The sequence below is a fragment of the Delphinus delphis genome, chromosome 1 (genome assembly GCF_949987515.2).
Source record: "Delphinus delphis chromosome 1, mDelDel1.2, whole genome shotgun sequence".
Taxonomy (NCBI): Eukaryota; Metazoa; Chordata; class Mammalia; order Artiodactyla; family Delphinidae; genus Delphinus; species Delphinus delphis.
Window position 1 is genome coordinate 148,661,845 of NC_082683.1, and position 25,402 is coordinate 148,687,246.

Consider the following 25,402-nt stretch of genomic DNA (forward strand, 5'->3'; position numbering starts at 1 on the left):
CTGCGGAGAAGTAAATCAGAAAAGAGCAGTGCTGGGCTTTCCTCTCTCTCCCCTTTGGCTCTGTGGAACAGACATCATGGAAGAGACTGGACTGGGTATTTGTAATCATGTGATCCCACTCAGGATCTCAGGGCATAGTCTCCAAGACTGTGCCTTCTCTTACCCGCCCCCGCCCCCACCTGGTGCCGTCATCTGCTCCTCCTGGCTCCTCTGTCTTCCAGTATCCATCTCCTCAATCCAGTCCTTGACTAGGCTGACTGCCCAGTTCAAAGTTTCTGTAATTCAGTTTACCAACAACCAGAACAACTCACGAGGAGTACACAGCTCCAGGATCAATTAGGTAGAAGGGGGTGGAGTCAGGGGAAGTCTTTTTTTCTGATAAGAGAGCAGGAGGAAGCCCCTAGAGTCTCAGCCCCAGGACTGGAGAGAAGGCACCCCAGGTGCTAGGGGAGTCCTTTGTCTTTATGATGATGGTGACAGGATCAAACTATGTGCGAAAATAGGGACAGTAACAGGAAATAACCCTCCAAATTAAAATAAATAGATCTTGTAAGAAAAATAATTAAAAGAAAGTGAATAATTACTGTCATTTATATGTCCTGCTCAGGCTTTCTGCATCATTAACACACAGCATATTCTCTGGTAGAGTATCACTAAATGCCTCAGATTTGACATGTGCTAAATTGTACCTGATTAGCAAAATGCTCACACTTGTAAACTCAGGTCCTAACTGGTAGATTCCATCTGCAAGATTGTTCTCAGCTTAAAACTTAAAAGAAAAGCAAAAAGGAAAGGAAATGGAAAAAAAAATCAGAGGAAACTTGCCCCCTGCCCTGGACACCGGCAAGGCTGACACAAAGGGGTTAAAGTTAAGTGAAGTCGAGCTTTAAGAAGATGGGGCCTCTATATAAAGTTGAACAAGACGTCTGGGGCCCTCACAAAACCTTTTTTGGCCTCGACAGCGGCAACCCCAGCCTGCCTCCTAACGTCCTCCGCCTTTGGGACCAAGCGGGAAGCTCACGTTAGTGGCAGCCAAGGAGAGGGGTTGGCCGTGCCAGGACTAAAGAGGGAGGGGAGGGGAAAAAGCAAGTTTCGCCCACCCCACGCTCGGGCGGAGGGGCGGGAGCTGCGCGTCCGGGCCTGGCCAAGCAGCGTCTCGGGCTCTGTGCATCTCTTCGGGAGCGGCGCGGGAAGGATGCTCGTCCGTAGGGGCGCGCGCGCGGGGCGCGGGATGCCGCGGGGCTGGACCGCGCTCTGTTTGCTGAGTTTGCTGCGTGAGTATGGGCCGCGCGCCCGGCCCGGCCAACTTGGTGGCGGGGAGGGTCGACGCTCTCCCGGAGGCAGAGCGCGCACAGCCGAGTTAGGCGGAGCGAAAGGACCCCTGCCCTACCCCGTGCCCCCACGCCCACGGCTGCTCCTGGCTTGGTGGGACCGGGGCCGCTTGAACAGAGCCCAATGGGCACTGGTGCCTCCGCTGGGAATGGGTGGGGGTGGGACGCGCCGGGAAGGCGACCACACTGTGAGCGTGAACTAGCCCAGGTGTAAATCGGAGGTCGCGCCGGAGGCTTCCCAGAGTCAATGAGGCTCTCTCGAGGTGTCTCTAAAGTAAAGCTCTTTGAAGATGCCAGTGTCCTTTCGCGTTGCCAAAGGTGCAGAGTGCAGAGTTGGAGCCAGAACCAGGAGAGAGGGGAGGAGAGAAGCAGGAAAGTTTCGTGACTGACGGTTGATTCAGAAAGCTGCGGCCTGAGCCGGTTCCTGGGAAGAGAGCGGTTCCTGGGAAGAGAGCGTTGGTGCCCACCGACCACTAGGACAGGGGGAGTCAGAATTGGACATTCAAGGAACCGGAGCGAAGCCAACCTGGGATGAGGCCCCAGGTCCGAGGTCCAGAGGCCCAGGAGGCAGGCTGAGTTAGGTGACATGGGGAGTTTGTGACATGGGGAGTTTGGAATGAAGAACAGTCCGTGAAAATATTCTTGCATTTAAGATCGCAAAGCTAAGTTACACTCCGTCTTCTGACACCCTCTTCTCCATGCCACTGGAGAGAAGGCACAGGGTAGATGGAGTTTGTTCTGTGCCCTGCTTTCCTCTCCCCACTGCAACCCCTCACCCTGGCACAAACTCAAACTTGTTACATTTCGGAGTTTTCTTCCCCTGCCCTTCTTCTCCAAGTTCTAAAACTAGTGGACAGATCAGCAAACTGGTGGACACTCCTTGGCTTATCCACATCCGCCCTGACTTCTTAAGCTCTTGCACTCACTTTGGTTAAAAAGAAAAATTAGTAGGCGCTCAATAAATATTTATTCCTAATTGCTTTCATTTGGGGATAACATTCTCCATCTCATCTCACTGCACTTAGAAGGATTTAAACATTGTAAGTTATTCTCCCTTTGGCTCCAGATTCTGCTTCCAGGCCTCTAGGACTCCCAATTCCCTACTCTTATTGCATCCTAAAGGCCACCCACCATGGCCCCAGAGTGACCTGGGCCAGCCAGCTAGGCCTCTTCGCTCTCAGTCTCCTCTGCTGTCCCCCTTTGGGTCCACCCAGTTGGAGAGAGACTGCAGGCTGGAGAAAGCTCTAAGTTAGGCTCTGGGTTGACCTGTTTGACAGCCCCAGACATGCCCTTCGGGGCAGGGAAAAAGCTGTCAGTAAGGTGTCCGTTGAAGCCCTAGAATGGGGAACTGCCCTGAGGTCTGGCTCCACCTCACAATGGGGTGAGTTGACCAGCAGCTCAGATTCCTATCCGATGCTCCACTCTCCTTTGGCTTCACAGCTCATGATGACCTGGTCCTGGGCCCAGTGAGGCCCACCCTTTTCTTATTTCCTCAGCTGGCCAGTCTCAGTCTCGCCTTGGCCTGCAGCAGTGGGGACGGGGAGGGCGATTTTAACCTCTGCAAAACCTTGGGCAGATATGCTGAGAATTTCAGTGTCTCTGCTTTGGGGATGAGCGGTGGGTCCTGGGTCCCTATGCTCAATCTTGCCAGCCTGCTAAGGCCAGTGTGTAGCTTTATGCATTCCCCAAGAGCTTTCTAGCGTTTGTTTTTATATAATACTAGGAGTCATTTTCTATTATACTGTGGGGTGACTGGAATGAGTGAGTGACTGTACCTTGAAATGCTAACAAAGGAGCATTGCAGAAACTCTGTGCTATTGTTACTGTGAACTTTAGGGCAGAAGAGGGTTCTGTGGTTTTCTCCTCACTGACCCTGACAAAGAGCTTTGTTCTGGGAAGGTCTTTTTTCTGTTGCTGTGAGAACTTGGCCTGGGCTTGGGTACAGCAGCCAACCAAAAGTGGACTTTCTCTGTTGTAGATGGGGTGGCTCTGGGTGGTGACCAGAGTCAGGGTGGGCGCTGAGAGGCCACCAGGTAGCACTGCCGCACCACCAGCTGGAAAGAGAAATCTTTCAGGTAATCAGGGAACCCCATTTGTCAGCCCCAGGGTATCTGTTTCCTCCAAGCCCTCCAAGGCTGTCCTTCCTTTTTCCCTAACAAGTACCACCCTTCACATTCCTCTCCTTCCTTTGGGTCCTTCGTGTCTGCTGACCCCACACCCATATCCTGTCTGGGGCTACGTGTAAGAGGGGAAAAAAGAAAAGGGAAAAGAATTTTATCAGATATTTTCCGGAGGGGAGAGGACTCCACCCTTTGACTCTCTGCCACATGGCGACCAAGAAGGAGCAGCCTTGGGACCTCTGACTAATTCCGTGGTCCCCAGTTCTCCCCCTTGTAGGGCCAGCCCAGCTGGCATAGCCTTTGCAAATGCAAATCGTCGGCAACATTCCTGTTTGACTGATAAAACGAGCCTGGGCATCTTTTTCTTATCCCTTTGGCTCCACCTCCTGGGCCTGTTCATTCACTAGTTCTCATCTCCTTCCTTCTCTGAGTCTTTGTCTCCAAAAGCTCAGGGCAAGAAGTGCCAAAGTGCAACAGATAAACTCAGGCTCAGAGTCTTACAAAAACACATCCAAAGGAGCCACAAATTCCGCTTCTTACCATCTCACTGCCTGATTTCCTTTAGATCCTGGGCAGGAGGGCCTGGACTTACTTTCAGAGCTGGATGGTTACCCAGTTCCACCCTCAGGGTGCCTGGGCCTCCTGCTCCCACTGACTTTGCTGGATGTCACTAAATGGCCCCGAGTGTGGGGAACTGAAAATGTGAAGGTGTGGAAAAAGAATAAAACACACCCTCCAAAAGAAAATGCTTGGAGTCGCCAGGGCAGAATTTCCATATTTTTCTGGGCTTTGACTTCCCTAATGAGAACATTCTCTTCCTTCCTCAGCTAAGAAATAAAAACACAGTATCTACGATTTTTAGTCCCGAAGGCCCTAGACTTTGCTAAGGAGAAAGACGCGTGAATCTTGAGAGAATGTGATACAAATAAATAGGGATGTATACCAGGGTGTACTTCCTAGGACCTACACTCTGGAGACCACTGAAATGAATCACTTCCCTTTGGAATACAAAGGAAAAACCTCTGGCTTGATTGGGAAGTTTGCTTCTGGTTTAAGAGGAAAAATAACCCAAAGAACCCACCACTGATACCTTCTTAGCAGAGCAGCATCTCTAGGTAGCCAGCTCCATTATTTAAGAAAACGCCTTAATGAGTCTTTGGGTGAAAAAACCTAGACTCCTGCACAAACCTTTGATGTGCAGTGGCAGACAGGAGGCTGAATTGCTGAGCATGATAAAATAAAGTAGAACTTTGTATTTGATGGGCCCTAGAGACAAAAGGCTAAAGGACTCCAGAGGCCAGGAGAACATAGAGAGAGGAGGGGAGGTGCTGGGAGCAGTAGGGAACAGTAGTGAGTGGAAGGTGGAAAAGACCTGGCTGGGAAAATTCCTTATGGTGTGGCCCGGCTGTTTAGCATAGGAATGTCTAGCCTAGGATTTCAAGATTATACCTTTGTCTCTTCTGGGCTGTGCTGTAATCTCCCTCCATGATCTCAAACCTTCAGTAAACACGCACTGGCCTTGTAACACTGTTAGTGGTGCTCTGGGGTGGGGTGGGGGGAATAAAGGAATGGATGTTTGGCAAGCCCATGGTGCAGTAGTGTAGAACGAGAACTCCTGCAGCCTGAGGACAGAGAGGCACAGAGCTGTGAGACAGGGGTCGGTGGCAATTAGGAAAATGGAGAAAGAGGTGACTGGGAGAGACGTAGCCCCCAGGGAAAGCTCAAGATATTGGGGTCCCACAGGAAGTGGATGTCGGCCAAGACATGCTATTTGAATATTAAAGGGGAGTCTCAGTACCCTGGGAACACTCAGGCCACAGACACTTTTTTATGCTCACACCTCAGTTTAGCCTCTGCAGTGTAGGAAGGCATCAGCCCAGTTCTTTGATCTAGTTCAACATGACCCAAACCCACCGAGACCCATAGCAGGGATGCTTCCTGAATGCTCCCAGGAAAGATGGGTGGCTCACTATCTCCCAGAGTAGTTCATTCTATTAAAAAAAAAAAAAAAATCCCATGATTATTAGCTTTTTCTGTACTGCAGTGAATTAGCCTTTATATAGCTTCTGATCATTAACTGCAATTCTATTCCTTAAACTCTCACAGAATTAATCTGATCTTTCTTCATGACAATCCTTAATAACCTTTCTCGTCTGCTCCACTAGATTATAAGCTCCTTGAGGGCAGGGATTTATTTAAATTCTAGTGACACTAACACCGAGCAGTAGAAAGGTATCTTCTCTTAGCTTGTGCTCCGCACAATGCTGTTTGGTGGCGCTTCGGGAAGATAAGAATGAACGAATGAGTGAAATGAATCTTGAAGAAAGGTATTTATTCTTTCTCCCTAAATTCTTCCTTTCTATATCAAAAATCAGCAAATTTTTTCTGTAAAGGGCCAGATAGTAAATATTTTAGGCTCTGGAGTCCATATGTGGTCTCTGATGCATACTCTGTTTTGTTTTATTTTACAACACTTTAAACATGTAGAAGCCATTCTTAGCTCACTGGCCAAACAGCACACAGCCCATGGGTTGGATTTGGTCCACCAGCTATACTTGCCAACCCTTGATCCAGATGAAATAGCACTAAACCCTCAACCATATGACTTGGTTTCTAGAACTTTCCTAATTCTGGTTATCATCTCATGGGCACTCCCTTAATTAAATAAATTCCCTCTTAAAATATAGCATTGAATGGCATGGTACTACATAGAGGTGGTCAGTGTGAACACTGTTCTACATAGAGGTGGTCAGTGTGAACACTCCTGGTGCAGTTGCCATTCAACCCAAGTGCTTATTGTGAACTCAGAGGATTGTGCTCAGTGCCCTGAGTAATACAGACAAGTATGAGAGATGGTTCCAGCACTCAGGAAACCTATGATGTAACCAAGGTGACAAGACCTATACTCAGGAAACAGCATATATGATCTTGGGCCAGATAACTCATGGAGATATGTGTCTTAAGGTCTCTGAGAAGCAGGAAAAAAGGGACCTGTCCTAAAGATAACCACTGTTTCTTGAGCATTTACCAGACAGGCAACTGCTTTACACCCCCATCTCCTTTACTCCTGCGAACAAGGAGGTAGGCACTATTTTTATCTCCATTTTACAGGTGAGGTATAGAGAGGTGAAGAAGCTTCCCGAGGCCATGCAACTAGAACTCGGTAAAGGAGCCTTTCAACAGGGTCCAATTACAGAGCCCGAGCTCTTTGTTTTGAGGCTTTCCTGTCTTCTCATCAACCATCAACGCAGGCTGTGGGCTCCCAGCAGAGGCCAGCTTGTCCCTTCTTCCTAGTACTGCATCTAAGTTACCCAGGATCTCCTCCAAGAAATTCCTCTTGGGCCAGGTGCTAGAATTTGAAAGGATGGGTAGAACGGTGCTGACTGACTGAGAGATAAGAAAACAGCACCAGCACAAACTAAAACTCAGAGGGTCTGTGAAAAACAAGACCAAATATAGGGGGAAAAAACCTTCTCCTAAAGTACAGGAATTTAGTAACTTAGTTAGCAGAACTTTCTGGATCTCTGAGGATTTGTAAGCCCCCTTTAAAGACTAAAAGAATCTTTAATTTACTAATTGTAGGTAGAAATCTTTTAAAAACATATTACCTATGTTTCTGCTTTCTTAGTGTATCAGGAAAAAAAGGGCTTTAACCTTCAGACTCAGTTGTATCATGAAAATAATTCGGTTATGGTGCAACTCAGTGGCATCATTAATGCCTACGAAGGTGTATATTTTCATTTACTCCTACCATAAATGGTTCCAGACTAGCGTGGTTTTTGATACTCATGTCTGTTTTTCATTTATTGCTGCTTATTCATTTTCAACTGTTGCTTCTCCTTATTGTTTGCTTCTATTGTTTGCTTCTCTTTCTAATTTTTAGCTTTAGCTAGGATATCAGATAAACAAGTTTGTTAGAATTGTGTGTAAAACAAGAATAATTGCCTCTGAAATAAGTACCTGTAAGTTAAATGCATGACTTTTACAACATGAATTTTGTGACATCTATTTGGCTTCTTGGAATCCTCATTTTGCTAACTTCCTGATACCTTGTCCCCTTTTGTCCCAAGTTCATGGGTTGAGATCAAGTAGGGTAGGTAGGGGCAAATAGGGTACTTAGGGAGAGGCAGTTAATAAAGATGGAGTGAGAAGTAAACAACAGAAGATAGCCTTTCATTCAAATTTAAATTGTAGTATAATGCTCTGTTGGGTTGGGGGTAAGGGCTGTTCTTCCAGTCTAGAGTGGAATGGGGTGGAGGTTTCATCGCTTGTCTCTTGGACCTGGCTGGTAGGCTGCTATGACTTCCATACAGAGTTGGGGATAAGAAGCTCAGATAAAGAAAGATCAGTATTGGATGGTTTAATGCCATGGGTGTGGGGGGCAATATAGGATAAGAACAAATCTGTGGTCAGTCTTGATGCTTATAAATGTCATTCCTCCAAGACCCATCTCTTCATGGGAGCATGAGAAAGGGAGCCCTAGAGACTGTGAGAACAAGAGACTCCAGTCTCTACTGACAGCCTCTGTGCTGCAGTGTAGGTCAGGATGGGCCCCCAGGGTTCTGCCAAGGTGTCCCCTTGCCCTACACCAGCTCATATGTACCCCATTGCTCAGCCTTGCCTTTCTGCCTTCCCTTTTTGTCCTGTTTCTCTAGGGTCTCAGAGGCTTCCCCACTCACCCTGGGCTCAGGGACATAAATCTGAGATTGGGGTTCCCTTTCCATTTGCAGACGGATCCTGCAACCTGTTCCTCAGTTCTTGGCTGCGGGATGGGTGGGAGGGGCAGCCGCAGCCGGGAGCCTGACCCTAGTGGCTCAGTAGCTGGCCTGGGTCCAGGATTGCTTCACTCATCTGGAACAGGCACGTCTGTCCTCAGAGCTAGCAGCAGGTCTCTCTTCACATCTGGAAAAGTTCAAAACTGTTTGTCTGGGTGAAGGAGGCCCTGGGGGAGGGGGTTCAAAAGCATGACATCACCTCAGCCAGGCCCAGCTTTCTCTGGGGAGAGAAGAGGGCTGGGCCAGGTTGGGCCAGATGGGATTCCCAAGAATTGATGTATTGGTGGGAAGAAGAAAAAAGGGTGGGCAGGAAGAGTGATGTCAAGGGGGAGTTCCGGTGGTGCCTTGGAATATGGTACCTTGAGAGGATGGTCCTTCAATTCAGTGTCCAAATGTTCCCACCACCTGCCCCCTGAACTGAACTCATACCTTAGGGTCAGATTGCTGAGAGGGACTTATTTATGGACAAAAGAAGACTGGATCTGCTTCCCCACCTATTTTATTTTGATAAATCCACTCCCCCCTCCCCGCTACTGCCCCCTATCCCAGCCAGAGAAGAGCCCATACTTTTCTCTCCAAAATATGGAAGATGCATCCTGATCTTTGGCAGTTTGGATCCCCTGACCCTCTTGCTACTTCTACTCAAGAGTCAGCTAAACCTCAGTGGCCCCATTGCTCCTTGCCCTGCCTGAATGATGGCCTTCCTTCTTGGCCAAAACTCTTCTCTCTAAAACGGAGATAGTAATATCACTTGCTCCTCCTGCACACTTGCCCTATAATTTTGAGATATGAGTTTTGTACTCACCATGAGTATCAACCTACCTGCAGCAGGCTGGGAAGAGAGGCAGATGAGGGAGAGTGAGACTTGCCACCACCTTTAGGGGAGACTTTTGGCCTCAGGTTCATTGCCTTGAAACTAATGCCTAACATCCGCCTTGATGCTGAGGAAAAGAAGAGGTGTCATTTTGCACTGCTATTTACCCGGAAACTTCTGTAAAATACAGGCCTAGGTTTCAATCAGTAAAGTTAGAGACAAGCTTTAGGGTGGCCTGGGACCCTCAGGTGCCTTTCCTTGAGGATGCTACTGCCGGGTATGAGCTCTGAATACCAAGTCTACCCCTAATACTTACAGGGCTCAAGCTAAGAATACAATGGAGGCCCACATATTATAGGTTTTAAATACTTCAAAGTTATAAATCAGGCCAACCATATGGTAAATAAAATATCGTCTATCCTCTTACCTTGAAAAACTTACCTTCATGGCCACCTGGAAGGCCAGATTTGAATTTAGGACTCTCAGAGCCTTGGAGTTCAATGCCACAATGCGGCTTAGCAGGAAGAGGTGGTCCTTGGCCCTTGCCTACCCTCTTCTCTTCTTCTTACTCATGGCTCTGGTCCATACTGTAAGGGATCTTGCATGCAGGCAAGGGACACCCCACCTACAAGGTGGGGTTAGATCTTAAGCTCTAACCCTTCTCCCTGCAAACAGCCACCCATTGGCCACCCTTGGGCCTTGGAGGCACACACCCTGGTGCTGCAGTTCACACTTGGACGGAGGGACTGGGAGAACAGACCCATGCAGGTCCTTAAGTGAGCAAAGAGCCATTTGGGCAAGAAGTTCTAGGACTTCTGGTCCCAACACATGATCTAGAAGAGAGGGTACACCTCTGTTGGCCCCATGGACTCCTCGTAGCTTGGGGACGGGGAGGGCAGGAAGAGGAACAGAGTGTAGGCTCTAAAGTGCAGGGTCCAGACAAGTAGCTTCTCCTTTCTGGGTCTAAGGATGGCACTGCTGGGTACCACAGGAAACATGGAAGGGTAAGAACCTGCAGGAAAATTTTCAGAGAATAACTAGTTCCAGGAACATTATACTATAGCAATTTAACATTTGTTATCTCATTGATTTTCCCAATAACCCCTCACTTTAAAAATTAGTAAACTGAGACACACACACATTAAATTACAGAGTTATTGACAGAGCCAGGACTAAGCTCTCTGTTCCCAGGACATTTGTTGAGGAACCAAGCCTTATGCTCTCTAGTCCCTCAGCTAGATCCCTAGGTCGGAGCTTCCCGAAAGAAATCTTGTGGTTGCTAGCTGCAGTTCCTCAATAAAAGGAAAGAATGAAAGGATTTGGGGAATGGGGGAATCTAGGGAGGATAGAAGATTTTTAAAGGATTACATAGAAATGGTGTCAATCTAGTGATTATTCCAAGAGTTAATACATTGGCTGAAGAGAAGGATACATTAAAAAGGAAATAGAGGCACATCTTTTCCCACATTTTAGATCTCGGCAATACTTATTCAGGTGTAATTTGAAATTTTAATATTTTACTTAGCATGTTATGAGCATTGCCTCATATTCTTATGCTGCTATAGTTTTTGCATTTTTTTATTTGCAATGATTATTGTATGTTAAGTGCATATAACATCTATCCTATTGTAATTCATTTAGTTGCTTGCAACTTTTCCCTTCTATAAATAATACTATACTAGATGTTTGGTGCACGCAAACTTTTCCTTCTCTCTTTCCTTAGGAAAAATCTAGTGAGAAATTAGTCACATGTCCAGGAGGATGTCCTTGTTCTGCTCTGTTGCCAGGGGTGGCAGGGGATGTTCTAGATGGATTCTACCTAAAGTCAAGAAATTGAATCAGGTGATGCCATGAGGCTCCAGGATGATTTGAGTTCTGATATTTCTTCTTTGTTTCTCTATAGCCTCTGGGTTCACAAATACAGAGAACTTGACTACTACTGCCACAAAGACATCTACCCCAGGAATATCTTCAACTGTCCCTACAACTATACCCAACCAGGAAAGCACAATATCAAGTACTTTTGGAAACATCAGCCTCTACACTGTCTCTCAGGACAGCAATGGGAACACAGCAGCCATCTCAGGTAAAGAGTGTTTGTCTCGGGCCCCAGAAGGATGCTGCTGGCACTAAGGTAAAGCATTAGGTTATTTGCAAATACCCCCACCCTCTAGTTCCCACCACAGATGGAAACATACAAGCCCCTTTTAATAGTGGCTTGAGTATCGTGCTTAGGGTACCCTGAAGTAAGCGCTAGACAGTTCTTCCTGTAGTGACAGCTTTCTCAACACCCTGGCAGCTGATCCTGATTCATAATGCTCCTTGCACCCTTTGAGTTCAGCTTAGTGATAAAATAAAAATCTGATGAGGACTCTGTAGAGATCTCTGAGCTCTTCTAAGTGCACAGACTGTGTACAGGTTCAAACTGGGGGTCTTTGACATCTCTAGGGTGGACCAGTTTCCAGTTCAGTTTCAGAGTCCTGAGGGCATCTCTAATACATTCTATGATTATAGCTATGGTTCCAACAGCTGGCTGGAAATGAGTTGGTAAGGGTTAAGACATGAAGTAACTCTTAACTCCCCAAATTCCCTTTTCTGGGTTGAAGTCCGTGCCTGTGTCAATGAACTGAGATGTGTTTGTGTGTGTGTGTGTGTGTGTGTGTGCTTATGCCAATGCGCATATATTCACACTTCTGTTTTGGTCAATTCCAGAGCCTACAGTCAATTTCACATCTACCTCTGGGATCACCCCAGTCCCTGGAACCATGAACTCTTCTGTCCAGTCACAGACCTCTTTAGCCACCACAGTGTCTTCTACCACCATCAACTTTACAACTTCAGAGATGACCTTGCAGCCCAGCATGTTACCTGGAAATATCTCAGATTCCCCATACAATAGTACCAGCCCTGTGACATCTCCCACTAACCCCTATACATCATTTTCTCCTATCCCAAGTACCATCAAGGTGGGTGAATCAGGCCAAAAATGACAGATTGCCCCCTCACTTCACATGTATGCAAGCTCTCTCTTCCCCTTAACCTCTGCTTATCCCAACCAATGAATTTGGGTCGTATAGGAGTTAGCGTGAAAAATGTGCAGCATAAATATTGCTGGAAGGGATAGAAAAGGGAGGAGAGGGGTAGCGTTGGGTAGCAAGGCTGATCTGTGCCGTGGGTACTATATTTCTAGGAAGTAGAGAGTAAAGAGGATTCTCAGAAATCCATCTAATTCTCTGTGGTTCTTTCCAGTACCTCTTGGTCCAATCTTTGACTAGGATACCACTTGCCTTTGGGCATATTTGGAAACCATCTTCTACTTAATGGCGCTGCTTTTCCCAAAATGTTTAGGGCAAATACCATTTCCTCTATGCAAGAGGGTTTGGTGGTATGCCAGGAGTAGAGAGGCAGTGAGGAACTAGGCAGAACAGGGGTGTTGAGCTCAACCTGCCTTTCTCAGCCTTTGGGCCTGTGACTATCAACAGCTTTCAGCAGGAAGAGTAGAAAATGTGAGGGCATGGAGCCTGGGGGCAGGCATGGGGGATCTGCCTGGTTTCTGTTTTTAAAGGAGCCAGAATAGAAATCTGGAGAGTTCTAAGGGACCAGGAGGAAAATGAGTGTCACCAGGATCTGCCTGGCCACCTCATTATCTGTTTCGCTGCAAGTGTGTAATTCACTGGAGGGAAAACAGCTCAAAGGGGAAAAGATCCTCCCCTCTTCCATTTCTGCGCCATCCAAGCAAATGTTTACCAAGGTCACAAATAGCTACTTGCCTGCAAGCCCAGGCTAGTAACAAAAGTTTTGATTATCTGATGAGTTAGGAAGTGAGGTAAAAGAAGAATATGACATAAATTCCTAGTCTCCTAACAAAATGTTTAAATTCCCTTTCTTTAAAGCCTCTTTAAAGAGTATCTCACAGAAATCAAACCAGAAAAGAGGTGGGGAAGAAATGCGGGGCAAAGATGCTGGCTTATTTACTTTTTTTTTTTTTTTTAAATACAGGGAGAAATAAAATGTTCCAGAGTCAAAGAAGTGAAATTGACCCAAGGTATCTGCCTGGAGCTAAATGAGACCTCCAGCTGTGTAAGTCAAAGCCCCCACCTCCATCCCCAATTCCTTACCCCTCCCTCTCTTCCCAAAATTCCTTCTGAATGTCCTGAAGGCAAGTCTTGGACTGACGGACTTGGGAGAGGGTGGGGTGAGTTTAACATGGACAGGCTACTTTGAATACTGAGCTCTGGATTTAAGGAGTGAGAGGCCCCATCTGGTGGACAAAGAAGGCAAAGACAATTTTATTTAAATTTACTTTTTTCCCTCCTCTATTGTACATTATATATATATATATTATATATATATATATATATATATTCAGATTTAAGTTTGCTTTTATGTTAAGAAATTCTTCATGAAATATAAACTAGTCACCTAAAATATCAATTTATTTATTATTATTTTCATATAACTCTTTAATATACAAAGAATTTTTTTGCTGTAAACGCTGCATTCTCCATATAACCATTTCCCCTATAATTATTATTATTCCTCTCCTTTATTGATTGGAATACTTCCTTTAGTTTGTATTAAGTTTTTATATGTCCTAGGGCATGTTCTTCAGAGAGATTTTATATGTTTAGTTTGTCTTTTTTGGGGGCCTGTTTTAAATTTTTTAATTATTATACTTTTATATTATGGCACTTTTAATATCCAGTCAAGCAGGTCTTTGCTTATTACACTATAAAAATGAAAGGCATTTTTCATCTATTCTTTTAGAAAAACTATAGCAACACCTATTCAAGATTCAAAAAAAACACAAAACCATTAAAATTTTAATTGGAACTGCTCTAAAATCCCTCTATTTTTTTCTAGTTTTCTTTGGTATTGTTCAGTATCTTTTTTTAGTTTTTAAAATGTTTTTTCCTTAGGTTTTATGGATTTCTTAAGGTTTATTTATAATATAGATTTTTCCATGATATATTCCAATTGATTTTTCTGGTATATTGGAAAGTTCGTTGAGTTTTTAATATTTATCTTGGGTCTAGTCATTTTCTTTAACTTGTTTATTAATTCCAGGAGCTTTTTAGCTGATTATTTTTCATTTTTAACATAAGCTATTGTGTTATTTCTCATAATATGTTGCTTTTCTCCTTCTTTTTAGTAGTTATGCCTCTTCTTTCAGTTTCATGTCTTATTGCATTGGTAAACTGTACAGCATGGTGTTAATTTTTAATGATGATAGCAGACCTCCTTGCTTTGTTTCAGTAAATCCAATTTCCTGACAGTAACAATTTCCTGGATGAAGGATAAGATGACAGGAAGAGTGGTATTTACTCATAGAAAAAAAAAACGTTTTCTTACAAGGTGGGAATCCATTTAAGGGAACCATATATATGATGTGTGACATGCATAGATTGGAAAGAGCCTGAGCAAATACTGTAGTCTGTAGAGGGCAGTAAGTTACTTATTTTGTCCACTCTGACTATCGGTATCTTACTCATGATTATCAGTTGGGTCATTGTGACTCACAGCTCTTTTAAAATAATACCTAAGAAAATTATTTAACTTACAATTTTAAAAAACACCACAAATTTTGAAGACATAGGTTCACACAATGGAATAACTAAGTGCAATCTGCAAAATAGTTAAGCATGAATATACAACGTACAAGTAACATTCTGTGTGTTTCTGACGCTGATTTTCAGCTCTAGTCATTTAAAAAAAAATTTTTGCCCAACACTTTGCTAATTATAGCCAAGAAAAATGACCATCTTCTCTCTCTCTTTTTGTATCATCTTGGTTGAGCACTTATTTTCTTGTGCATCACAGCGGTCTGTGCCAGAATGCTAATTCCTTGTACGAACGATTTAGAGCTAACTGCAGAGGATTCATTCTAAATGTCTGTCCACTGCTCTTCAAAGTTCACATTTAACGAGGGTCATTGTACAAGACAAGTGCCAGAAACTTACTGCTACTCCAGAAATAACTCCTCTTTCTGTGCTGCAGTCTGTTTCTCTCTGAGGTCTTTACTGTCTACTCTATTCTGTGCCACAGCTAAGGTCTGCACTCTACTCAGTTTGGAGAGGATCTGCAAGTAGGGATGTGAAAAGATAGCAATTCCTCCAATATCCTAAAGAAGGCTTCTGCACTGCCCATGATGAATCAACTCTATGGCAGCACCTGTGTAGTGCTATGGTTTTCCTTTTCCTTCCACCACCGTGGATACCCCTGTCTTCCTAAGGGTTCCTCTTCCCCAGCCCCCAAGCAGCATTGCCTCCCAAGGTAATTTTCCTCAGTCAGCAGTCCTTGTTCCAGAATTTTGGGCCACAGCTCCTGATTGTGTCCCAGATTCCTTTTCCTTGAGTCCTACTGCATGCTTGTCTGATAATCAATCTGTTCCAAAGTGGTGTAGTGTCTCCTAATTTTCCTTAGGTTGCATTTGTACCTTTGGTGTCAGAGAGCCTTACCACAGCGGTTCTAATCAAGGGAAACTCAGGCCTAATGAGAAGCATGAAAGACATGGGTTCCTCTAACATCACATCCTTGAGTACTTATGTAATGTTCTTATGCTCTTCCATCTAGTATATTCCCATAACAGAAGTATGCATGCATTGTTCTCAGCTATCCAGACACTCATTTTGCACTGGTACATAGTGAGTATCCTACCTGTTAGCTCTTGCAATGGGGATTATTTAGGCCTGTCTTCTGTACATGCATTCTGTAGACATTTCTATCCCAACTACTCTCCTTTTGCTCCTCATACTTCACCTCTAGGCAGAAATCACCTATTTCAGCCACAGGGAGGGAAGGCAATCCCACTCTCCTGTCAAGCACCTGTTACTACATCTCAGAATCTTCATTAGCAGAACGCACCACCCTATGTCTGACTTTCATTCTCTCCGCTGCAATATCAGGTTAATTTAGTTTTTGTGGTTGTGGTTTCCCACATAATTTCCAAAACGTGAGATTACTTTATTCTCTTATGCTATAGCTATTGGTCCTGGGGAATCTACCAAAGAATCATTTTAATGGTGGTAAAATACACATAATATAAAAATTTACCATTTTAAGTGTACAGTTCAGTAGTGTTAAGTACATTCACATTGTTGTACAATCAATCTTCAGAACTCTTTTCATCTTCCAGAACTGAAACTCTCCACCCATTAAACAGCTCCCCATTCCCCCCCTGCTCCCAGCCCCTGGAAACCATGATTCTACTTTCTGTCTCTATGAATTTGACTACTCTAGGTACCTCATATGAGTAAAGTCATATAGTATTTATCTTTTTGTGACTGCCTTATATCACTTAGCCTAATGTCCTCAAGGTTCATCCATGTTGTAGCATGTGTCAGAATTTTCTTCTTTTTTAAGGCTGAGTAATATTCCATTGTATGTTCATACCCCATTTTGTTTATCCATTCATTCACCTATGGACACCTGGGTTGCTTCCACCTTTTGGCTATTGTTAATAATGCTGCTATGAACATGTCTGTTCAAATATCTCTTCAACACTCTTATTTCATTTCTTTTGGGTATATACCCAGAAATGGAATTGCTGAATCATATGGTAGCTCTATTTTTAAAATTTTGAGGAATCGCCATACCGTTTTCCACAATAGCTACACCATTTTATATTCCCAGCAACAGGGCACAAGAGTTCCAGTTTCTCCACATGCTCACCAATATTTGTTATTTTCTGCTTTTGTGATAGTAGCCATCTTAATGGGCATGACGTGTGTTTGATTGGCATTTCCTAACGATTAATGATGTTGAGCATCCTTTCGTGTGCTCACTAACCATTTGTATATCTTCTTTGGAGAAATCTCTATTTAAGTCCTTTGCCCTCCAGTTTGTTTTTCAGAACTACCTTTCTTCAGAAACACATATGTTTATATGCAGAAGTTGTATTTTCTCCGCTAGCTCACATCACCCTTGTTCTGTCACATTTGCTTCATTGGAGGCAGGTTGCCTCCAGCCTCCAGATAATATCCCCAGCCCTCGCTTTCCTTGCCCTCTGCCCCAACACTAAAGGTAAGTTTCCATGCAGAAAAAATAACTTACAGACGGAAGACTGATGAAGACAGTGTGTCTTCTGGAAAGAGCCTGAGATCTGGGACAGCCTAACTTTTGGTCAGCTGCCCACTTGTGTGACTTGTAACAGGTCCTTTAATTACTCCAGTCTCTATATGAAAATAGGTGTTTTAGCTGCATTGTCAAACTCACACCACAGTCAATACATTTATTGAAAGAGAGGGTGGGAGGGACAGAGAGAGGCGATTTAGCCTAGAATCTTAACATTGGGAAATATCTTAACGTTCGTTTAGAAAAATACCTGTCCCTCTCTCTCCCAACTCCCATACTTAATATGCTTCTTTAACATGTTAAGAGTCTTTGCAAAGTTTGAGAATGCTACTCTAGAAAGGTTAGGTGGTTTTATTATGCTTATTATTTTTACAAAGTAACATGTGCAAGCAGATGTAGTTAGGGGTCCACCAATCTGATTCTCATGAGCAAAATGGTGAGGCTGTGGCTTCCTCCTGCCTACTCTCCCATGATGTCTGCCCACAGCCTCCCTTGGGGGAGGATGTTTATTTCAAGCATCCGGAGGAGCATTGTGCTTTGTTCAGGATCCACCTGCTCCTCTCCAGGCCCAAACACAATTCACTGATGCTGTTGGATTGCAGAGTGGGAGGGAGGCTGGGCACTCAATTCCCTTGAATTGAGTCCAAGAAACTAAACAAGGGGTGGAGGAACCCTGTGTAGAAGCCAAACCACTTGGGATGTTAAGACGAACAACAATTCACTGAGTTCTTATTTGTTTGGTGTTATGCTCCGTGCAGTCTGGGTTCAAAATTATGTAATATACACTCACTCCGCCCACTAAGAAGTCTTCTAGTCTAGTCACAGAGAAATGACAGTAGCGGTAAGGCAGAATGTGATTAAACATCGACGTGTGGACAGTATAGTCTACGAGGTATTGCTATTATTAATAGTAATAGTAACAGCTGCCATTTATCCAGTGCCGATTCGGTTCCAGGCACCTTGCCAGGCACTCTTCATACAGCAGCTCGTCAGTCACCACCCCACTGAGTCTTCAGCTGAGGAGCCTGACACTCAGATGAGTTGCATGACTTGCAAAGAATCTAATTAATAGCAGAACAGGGGCTGATACCCAGTCTAAGGGAAGATAGGACTGGCTTCCCTGAGTAGGTGAGTTGGAATTGAGTCTTGAAGGATGGGAATCCAAGGGGGAAAGCCATGTTCTTCATGGCAACCAGGGTTGTGAAGGTCGCAGGCTCACACACTCCTGGGCTTCCTTGTGGTGCTACCCCCACTCCCAAGGCCCTTCCCTGCCAGCTTCTCCTGCATACATGCTACCCATTCTTCAGGATGTTTCTGATAACCCCAAACCAGATGTATGCTCACCTTCCTTTGAATGTCCATAGCAGTTGTCTGTGCCTTTCTTAGGGTTCTTACCATGTAACTAGCTCTGTTGCCTCTTTGTCTCTTTGTGCCTCAGTTTCCTCATCTATAAAATGGGGAGAATAATAGTATCCATCTCGTAGGGTTGTGTGAGGCCTAAATGAGTCACCATGCATAAAGCACTTAAAATAGGGCCTGAGACATAGGAAGCATCGTTTATCTTCATGGCCGTGCATATACAGTGAGAGCTCTGATCACGTGGAATTCATTGCCACACCGGTACCCCCCCCCCGCCCCCCTACCTGACACACGCGCAGAGGGTTTCACACAGTGTCTCATATTCGGGTCGTGGTCACTGTCAGAACAGCTGAATCTGGTTGAGGACTCAGCAGACTGAGGAGGTGCCGCCTTGTTCGGCTTGTTTAGATTATGCAGGAGCCCTGTCCCTCTGCCTCTCTCAGGAACAAGACACATGTCAACCAGAGACACTTCAGAAGCCCAGAATCATCCAGGCAGGAGTTTCCCTCCACCTCATCCAGAAGGCGCGGTGCTGGGGAGGGTGAGGTGCTCACGGAGAGGCAAGGCAAGGCTCTCCAAAGGGACACGAGCCCAGAAAGGAAGAAGACAGCTGATCACATCAAATGTGGAGCCCAGACTCCCCACAGCAAATGCTGTTGTGAAGAGCTTCTATCCAAGGACTTCCTTGGACACCTGCATCGTCTATCCTTTTCCTGAGGGGGAAGCAGCCGTGGCCTGAGAATTCATTTCTCTGTAACCTTGGCTCTTGGGGAACTTCTGAGGCTACCGTTGGATTCTTCTCTCTGTGATCTGGAGGTTAGGTAGCCCTGCTCTCTGGCCTCCCCAAAGCCTCGATTTCCAGCTGGCCGGAGAAAGCTGGATGTGAGGCCAATGTTTTTTTTGTGTGTGTTTTCTTGCGGTACGCGGGCCTCTCACTGTTGTGGCCTCTCCCGTTGCGGAGCACAGGCTCCGGACGCGCAGGCTCAGCGGCCATGGCTCACGGGCGCACCCGCTCCGCGGCATGTGGGATCTTCCCAGACCGGGGCACGAACCCGTGTCCCCTGCATCGGCAGGCGGACTCTCAACCCCTGCGCCACCAGGGGAGCCCCGTGAGGCCAATCTTGACCTTGTCTTGTGCAGGAGCAAAGGAGCCTGGGTTTTCCTGCCTCGGGCCATAGCAGTAGGAAAATACCCAGGCTGCTTTCCAAGCTGGGAGGGCCCTCTGGCCTTGCCCTGAGGAACAGTCTTGCTCCACAAACAGGAAGCTTTCTTCTCCACGGAGGCTCAGTTCTGATGCCCCTCACACGCCCCAGCAGTTTTCCCCTAACAGGAAAGCTGTCAGAGCCGTTCAGGCATTTCCTCCCCTGCCATCTGCCATCTGGACGGAGGAGAAAGTCTTGGTTTTGATTCCTTTTCTGTGCTGGGGAGGCCACTCCTTTTGGAGGCTATTGAAATAAATCCTGGAGGTCTGAGCACAGGGTGCTGGAGGGGCACAGTCAGTGATTCCAATTCATCCCTTTTCTGGGACTCAACGGTTGAAGAATAATCAAGAGTTTGTCTTCTGAGTCTGAGTGCCTGAGTCCTATGTCGGCAACCTGGAGCAATCTGTTGCCCTCATGTAAAACTGGGTTCCATGTTTCTAATGGGAAAGGGGGATGGAAGACTAGACAAGAACACCACTTGAGGTTGAGCCATGCTCTTTGTGAGACCCCTTGGAGAGTAAGAGGGAAGGGACCGAGGATCCTGTTGCGTCTATAGTCATAAATTTGTTCTCTATTCCTCACCTCCCTTAGCTTTTCCTTCAATATTTGGGGCTATTGTAACCTTGAAACAGAGGATTTTCTCTTCATTCGTATTGCATTATTAATATTTTCTGGTTTTGGCAATTTCTTTTGAATTTAATTTGAATAGTATATGTTTACCTGGGCAATCCTTCAGCAAGATGATGTTTCCTAAATTCATCCTCTGGCATCTTACAGTGCCACCTAGGACCACCTTTTGGTCCTGGAAGATTTTGGACTTTTTATCTTATTATGTTTTTGCACATAAGAAGTTTGCGAGATTTTTTTCTTCAGTTGGAATTTTAGAAAAAAAGGATTCTTCTTGTTTTGAGGGTAACAGTGTGACTTTAATCAGAATTATTGCCTGAGACTCCGGATGCAGTTCAGAGTATACTAGTAACCTCCTCTCCTTCTCACCGTTTTTCCCTGTCATCCCAGGAGGAGTTTAAGAAGGACAATGGAGAGGAACTGACCCGAGTCCTGTGTGGGAAGCAGCAGGGTGAGGCCAGGGCCGGGGTGTGCTCCTTGCTCCTGGCCCAGTCTGAGGTGAGGCCTCACTGCCTGCTGCTGGTCTTGGCCAACAGAACAGGTAAGGGGCACATCTGTCTTGAAGTCTAGGGAGGAAGAGGGGCTGAGGTTAGAGGATCCTGGGTAGAAATCAGGCCTCTTCACTCAGCACAGATGCTAGGGAGCAGGGCTATGCTGACTTTGGGAAAGACCCCCCTGAGATGGACCCTCACCATCAGAGCATCTTCTAGAATAGTACAGGATGAGCTGTTCCAGCTTCTAGATCCAGCAACCTCTGTTTCTAATTCTAGAACTTTCCAGCAAGCTCCAACTTCTGAAAAAGCACCAGTCTGACCTGAAAGAGGTAAGCTCTGTGAGATGAGGGGTCTCAGGGGAATTCACTGGAGCAGGGGAGAAAGTAATTATCTTCTCCAGACCTGCCCTTCCTTCCTACCTCTCCACCCTTCTCCAATAGTCCTTTTCCCTTCTATGTTTGAAACAGAATGTTACAGTGCAGCTTAATTAAGAGATTCCGGTCTTAAGTCCTGTTTAGAAAATCCCTGAGGTCCGTGTCTTCTTGGGTTTATTCCCTGTTGAGCCACACACAGGGTCTAGCATGGTCTGGGCTCCTTGTCTAGAACCCATGTTCCACAAATGACAGGCTCTCTTTTTTGTCTCTTCTCTTCCAGCTGGGCATCCAAGGCTTCACTGAACAAGACATCGGGAGCCACCAGAGCTATTCCCGAAAGACCTTGATTGCACTGGTCACCTCGGGGATCCTGCTGGCTGTCTTGGGCACCGCGGGCTATTTCCTGATGAACCGCCGCAGTTGGAGCCCCACGGGAGAAAGGCTGGTCAGTTCTAGGGTCCAGGGCAAAGAAAATGGGAAACTAGGTCTCCTGGGGAGGTCCATGAATGCCATGGAGGGGGAGGAGAAATACCAGAAAAGGCACTTCTGTGCCCTCACAAGGGAATATGCATGTATTCACATTACTGTATCCATGGACAAGTCAAAACAATGTATAGCAGATTGGGGAGGGGGCACTAACTGGGGCCCTGGTCCCTGTGGTAGCAGATGGTTCGTGTCATCTATTTATTATTTTCCCTGGGATAGTTTAGCTGGATACAAACCAGAACAGGCTGCTAAATCAGCCACTTATTTGCAAGCATGTTAAAAGCCCATGGGCACCAAGTGGCTCACAAGGGGACACATGGAGGGAAAATCTACTCTTGACGTGTTCCGGATGAGAGAGGACAAGGCCAGGGTTTGACTTTTGGCCTCTGGCCCTTTACCTTCTCTGGGGAGGTTATTGCACCCTGGGGACTGCCTAGTTTCTGGCGGGAGCTGGCTCTTGAACTGCCGTGGCACGGTGTAGTGCCTCTCCTCTGTCCTTTCTCCTCTAGGAGCTGGAACCCTGATCGCTCTTCAGGAAGAAAGGAGTCTGCACACGCAGCTGCAACCTCCATCTTCCCCTCCCACTCCCTTCCTCTTCCTCCCACCCCCCCTTCCTGCTGCCCTGCTTACGAGATAATGCTCCTTTATTTATACACCATCTAGGGCGAAGACCCTTATTACACGGAGAACGGTGGAGGCCAGGGCTATAGCTCAGGCCCTGGGGCCTCCCCCGAGGCTCAGGGAAAGGCCAGTGTGAATCAAGGGGCTCAGGAGAACGGCACCGGCCAGGCCACCTCCAGAAACGGCCATTCAGCGAGACAACACGTGGTGGCTGATACCGAACTGTGACAGGGGGCGAGTGGGCGGGGCGAGACTGGGCAAAGTCTGGGGAAGGAGCCCCTCCCTGCACCTGAGCAGGTGCTGTCTCCCTGCTGGGGGAGCCTCCCTTATCCTCCACCCTTTCCCACTGCACACCCCGTCGGAGGCCGTTCCTGGGACCCTGCCCTGTTCCAGGCCAAGGGGTTCTCGCCACCTTGGGGAGAGACAGGTAGCTCCTGCCCTTTCCACATTCAGCTCCCTGCACCCAGCCTCTGGGCTGCTCTGCGTAAAGGTGTGATAGGGAAAGCCAAGGTGCAGAGAAACTCCTTGGGGGGGTTGAGGGCTTGCAGCTTCCACACAGGGGCCCCTTCCCTCCCCATCCTCTCTGCCTCATTATAGGAACTCCCAGGGGAAAGCACAGGCTTTTCTGGGTTGTCATTTCCTCCCAGGAGACTTTGCCTTTTACTCTTTCTTCGTTATATTTTCTTTCTCTACTTTAGGGAAACCAAAGCAACCCCTTTCACCTGCTCCTTTTTAATGATATAGCCAGAAAATCATGTTGTCTTAAACCATCTCCCTCATTCCCCCTCTAAGGCACTGTGGATTCTGTCACCAGCTCCCCTCTTGCTCTCCAAGTTCCCTGAGCTCCACAGGCCCTGCCCGCCCCCACCTCCAAGTTTTAGAACAATGTCCTGTGTCTGTGTGTTTGGGGTACGTGCACACACATGGACACAAATGGGTGAGGGCACATAGCTTGGCCCTTATCTCTGCGGGGCCACGCAGAGCTTCTGCTTGGGCTGCTGCTTCTCCCTGTGGCTCAGAGTGGACAGGACCGTGGGACCAGATCTCTGAGCTGTGCCTCTTGACCTGTGTGCTTCTGAGGAAGACTCGTGCACGGAGGCTAGGTTCTGACCTTAACCTCTGTCGCAACGGCTTCCTCCCTCCTCTCCCTGACTCCTGGGTTGAGCTGTGGCCTCAGCCTCCCAGCAGACTCCTTTCTGTCTCTGCCTTCCCAACCCTTAATCCTTTTACTGCTCTGCAACCCATGTGGTCAGGGCCCCAGCACGTCTTCAGAGGACCCTCACCACAAGCCACCTTTTCTGTGAGTGACACAGGTCCTGTTTTTGTTTCTGTTTTATTCCAGAGGGGTGAAAAGGGATCCTGGTTTCAATGACGGTTGGAAATAGAACTTTCCAGAGATAGGAAGATGGGGTGGATTTTTTTTTTTCCTGAATAAAAACTGGTGTGTGTAAATACTGTAATTAAAGTGATACTGAAACATATCTGTTCTGTGGTTCTGTCCCAGCCGGGTGTGCCTGAAGACCAGAGCAGCGGTTTCCCCATGAGACCTGGCCAGACTACGCAGGGACCCGGTAGGGAGGGGCTAGCCAGGGAAGAGGTGGGACCAGCTCAGGGGACACAGGTACCAACCAGGATGCTGCTTTTTGTCTAAGCCTACTAACTACTCCCCTCTCTGGGGGGGAGACAGGGATGCCCTCAGGGAAGCTGATGTTTCTAGTCGCAGAAAGAAAAGCAGGCAGAATGCAGCGGGGTCTTCAGATTGGAGGGTGCTGAGGACTTAGGAGCTGTACCCTTCATGAACACCTTTCTGAAATAGAGGCACATTTTGGTCACCATGTGTAAAAGATGCCAAACAAAGAGAAGGAGCCAGGGCCTGTGCACCCTCTATTATAGTCACACCATCCCCATCCCCAGCTGGGGGCAGAACAGTGAAGGAGGGTATGGGAACTTCTCTCTAGAGATCTGGCTGCCAACTCCTGGAGGGGATGCTTTCCACCTCTGCCTTAAGACAGCAGCCTAACTGCAAAACCATCTGTAAGCCCCCCTACCTCCAGCGCCCAGACACCCCACCCCCAGCCCCTACCATAGGAAGTGGGGGAGGGAGAGCTGTTGGACAATCAGAAGCTTCAGGAAACGCTCCTAAGTGTGTCAACAGTGGTGGCAGCAGTTGGGGCCAAACAAAGGATCCTTCGATTCTTATCTGGCCAAAGCCAGACCTTTTCCCTCAGCAGCACTACCCCCATTTCCCCCTTTCTTTTCTCCAACTGCTCTAACCAGAGGTTCCTCCCCAGGACTCAGGGGAGGCAAAGGGAGGAAATCTTGAGGTTTCCCTAGAAGGTGATGGCTGGGGGTTGGTCAAAGGGAAGATGGTAATCAGAAAGAGAAGTCAGGTTGGCCTCTGTCTGGTCACACATCCGGCCGTGAGAGGGACGGGAGGAGAGTCTGGCCAGGTCAGGCTGGTGGTACAGGGTACAGACTCCCAGGAAACAAGAGAGGAGGAGAACAGGCAGCTGGGTCTTTGAAACGCCTTCAGCCTCAGGCCCAGAGGCTGGGTATATTGCCCCGAGTTTGTCAGAGTGTGTAGGCTCTGGGAGGAAGGGGTGTGTGTGTGTATGTGTGTGTTAGCGGGGAGGGTTGGGTGGCGACTGGTTCTTTTTCCTGCTGGACAGCTTGCCCTGAAGGACTCATTGCTTTCTAGAAAAGCAAACTTTCCCACCTTTGGTGTGAGCATCCTAGTGTGGCAATGGCTCCACCTGCTGGCCATGCTGGGGTCCTACCGCTCAGCTTCAGTTCAACTGCCTCCATGTTGGGTTTCTCTCCACTACTGCCCTGCCCTTAAGCAGCCCCACACCTGAAGCTCATTTGAATATAGACGGTCACTGCTGGAGGAGACTTGAAAGATACTTTCAACTAGACTCCCTATGGTACAGTTAAAGACAAACTAAGGCCCTGAGAGGGGCTGTAGCTGGCCCAAATCATGTAGAATTCAGGTGTCCTGATCCGAAGCTTTTCCCACTCTTCTGCTGGGAACTCAGGGTTCCTCCAGTTGGATGTCCTGAAGCTGGAGAGGACAGTGTCAGGATAGGTCTGGGGCTTCACCTCTGGAGCATTTCATCAATGGGTGCT

General features: G+C 46.8%; 1 protein-coding gene across 2 annotated transcripts; it reads left to right on the forward strand.

Moving 5' to 3' along the window:
• The first annotated feature begins 1,032 nt into the window (after positions 1-1,032).
• CD34 (CD34 molecule) lies at positions 1,033-23,773 on the forward strand. Of its 2 annotated transcripts, none has more exons than XM_060010108.1 (8): positions 1,033-1,274; positions 10,944-11,126; positions 11,753-12,006; positions 13,040-13,120; positions 20,692-20,842; positions 21,072-21,124; positions 21,450-21,614; positions 22,165-22,310. In XM_060010108.1, exons 1-8 carry the CDS (start codon positions 1,196-1,198, stop codon positions 22,177-22,179), a joined length of 981 nt encoding a protein of 326 aa, XP_059866091.1. In that variant the 5' UTR covers positions 1,033-1,195; the 3' UTR covers positions 22,180-22,310. The 2 variants fall into 2 exon arrangements, with proteins under 2 accessions (XP_059866091.1, XP_059866085.1); XM_060010102.1 differs by lacking the exon at positions 22,165-22,310 and adding an exon at positions 22,319-23,773 and having other exon boundaries at positions 1,044-1,274.
• Positions 23,774-25,402: the final 1,629 nt, after the last annotated feature.

What these genes read in the sequence shown, in the direction of transcription:
- CD34 (XM_060010102.1), top strand. Translation starts at nt 1,196, where the DNA reads ATGCTCGTCCGTAGGGGCGCGCGCGCGGGGCGCGGGATGCCGCGGGGC. An exon ending in ACCAGTCTGACCTGAAAGAG is followed by an intron (nt 21,125 to 21,449) that starts GTAAGCTCTGTG and finishes CTTCTCTTCCAG; the next exon opens with CTGGGCATCCAAGGCTTCAC. An exon ending in GCCCCACGGGAGAAAGGCTG is followed by an intron (nt 21,615 to 22,318) that starts GTCAGTTCTAGG and finishes TACACCATCTAG; the next exon opens with GGCGAAGACCCTTATTACAC.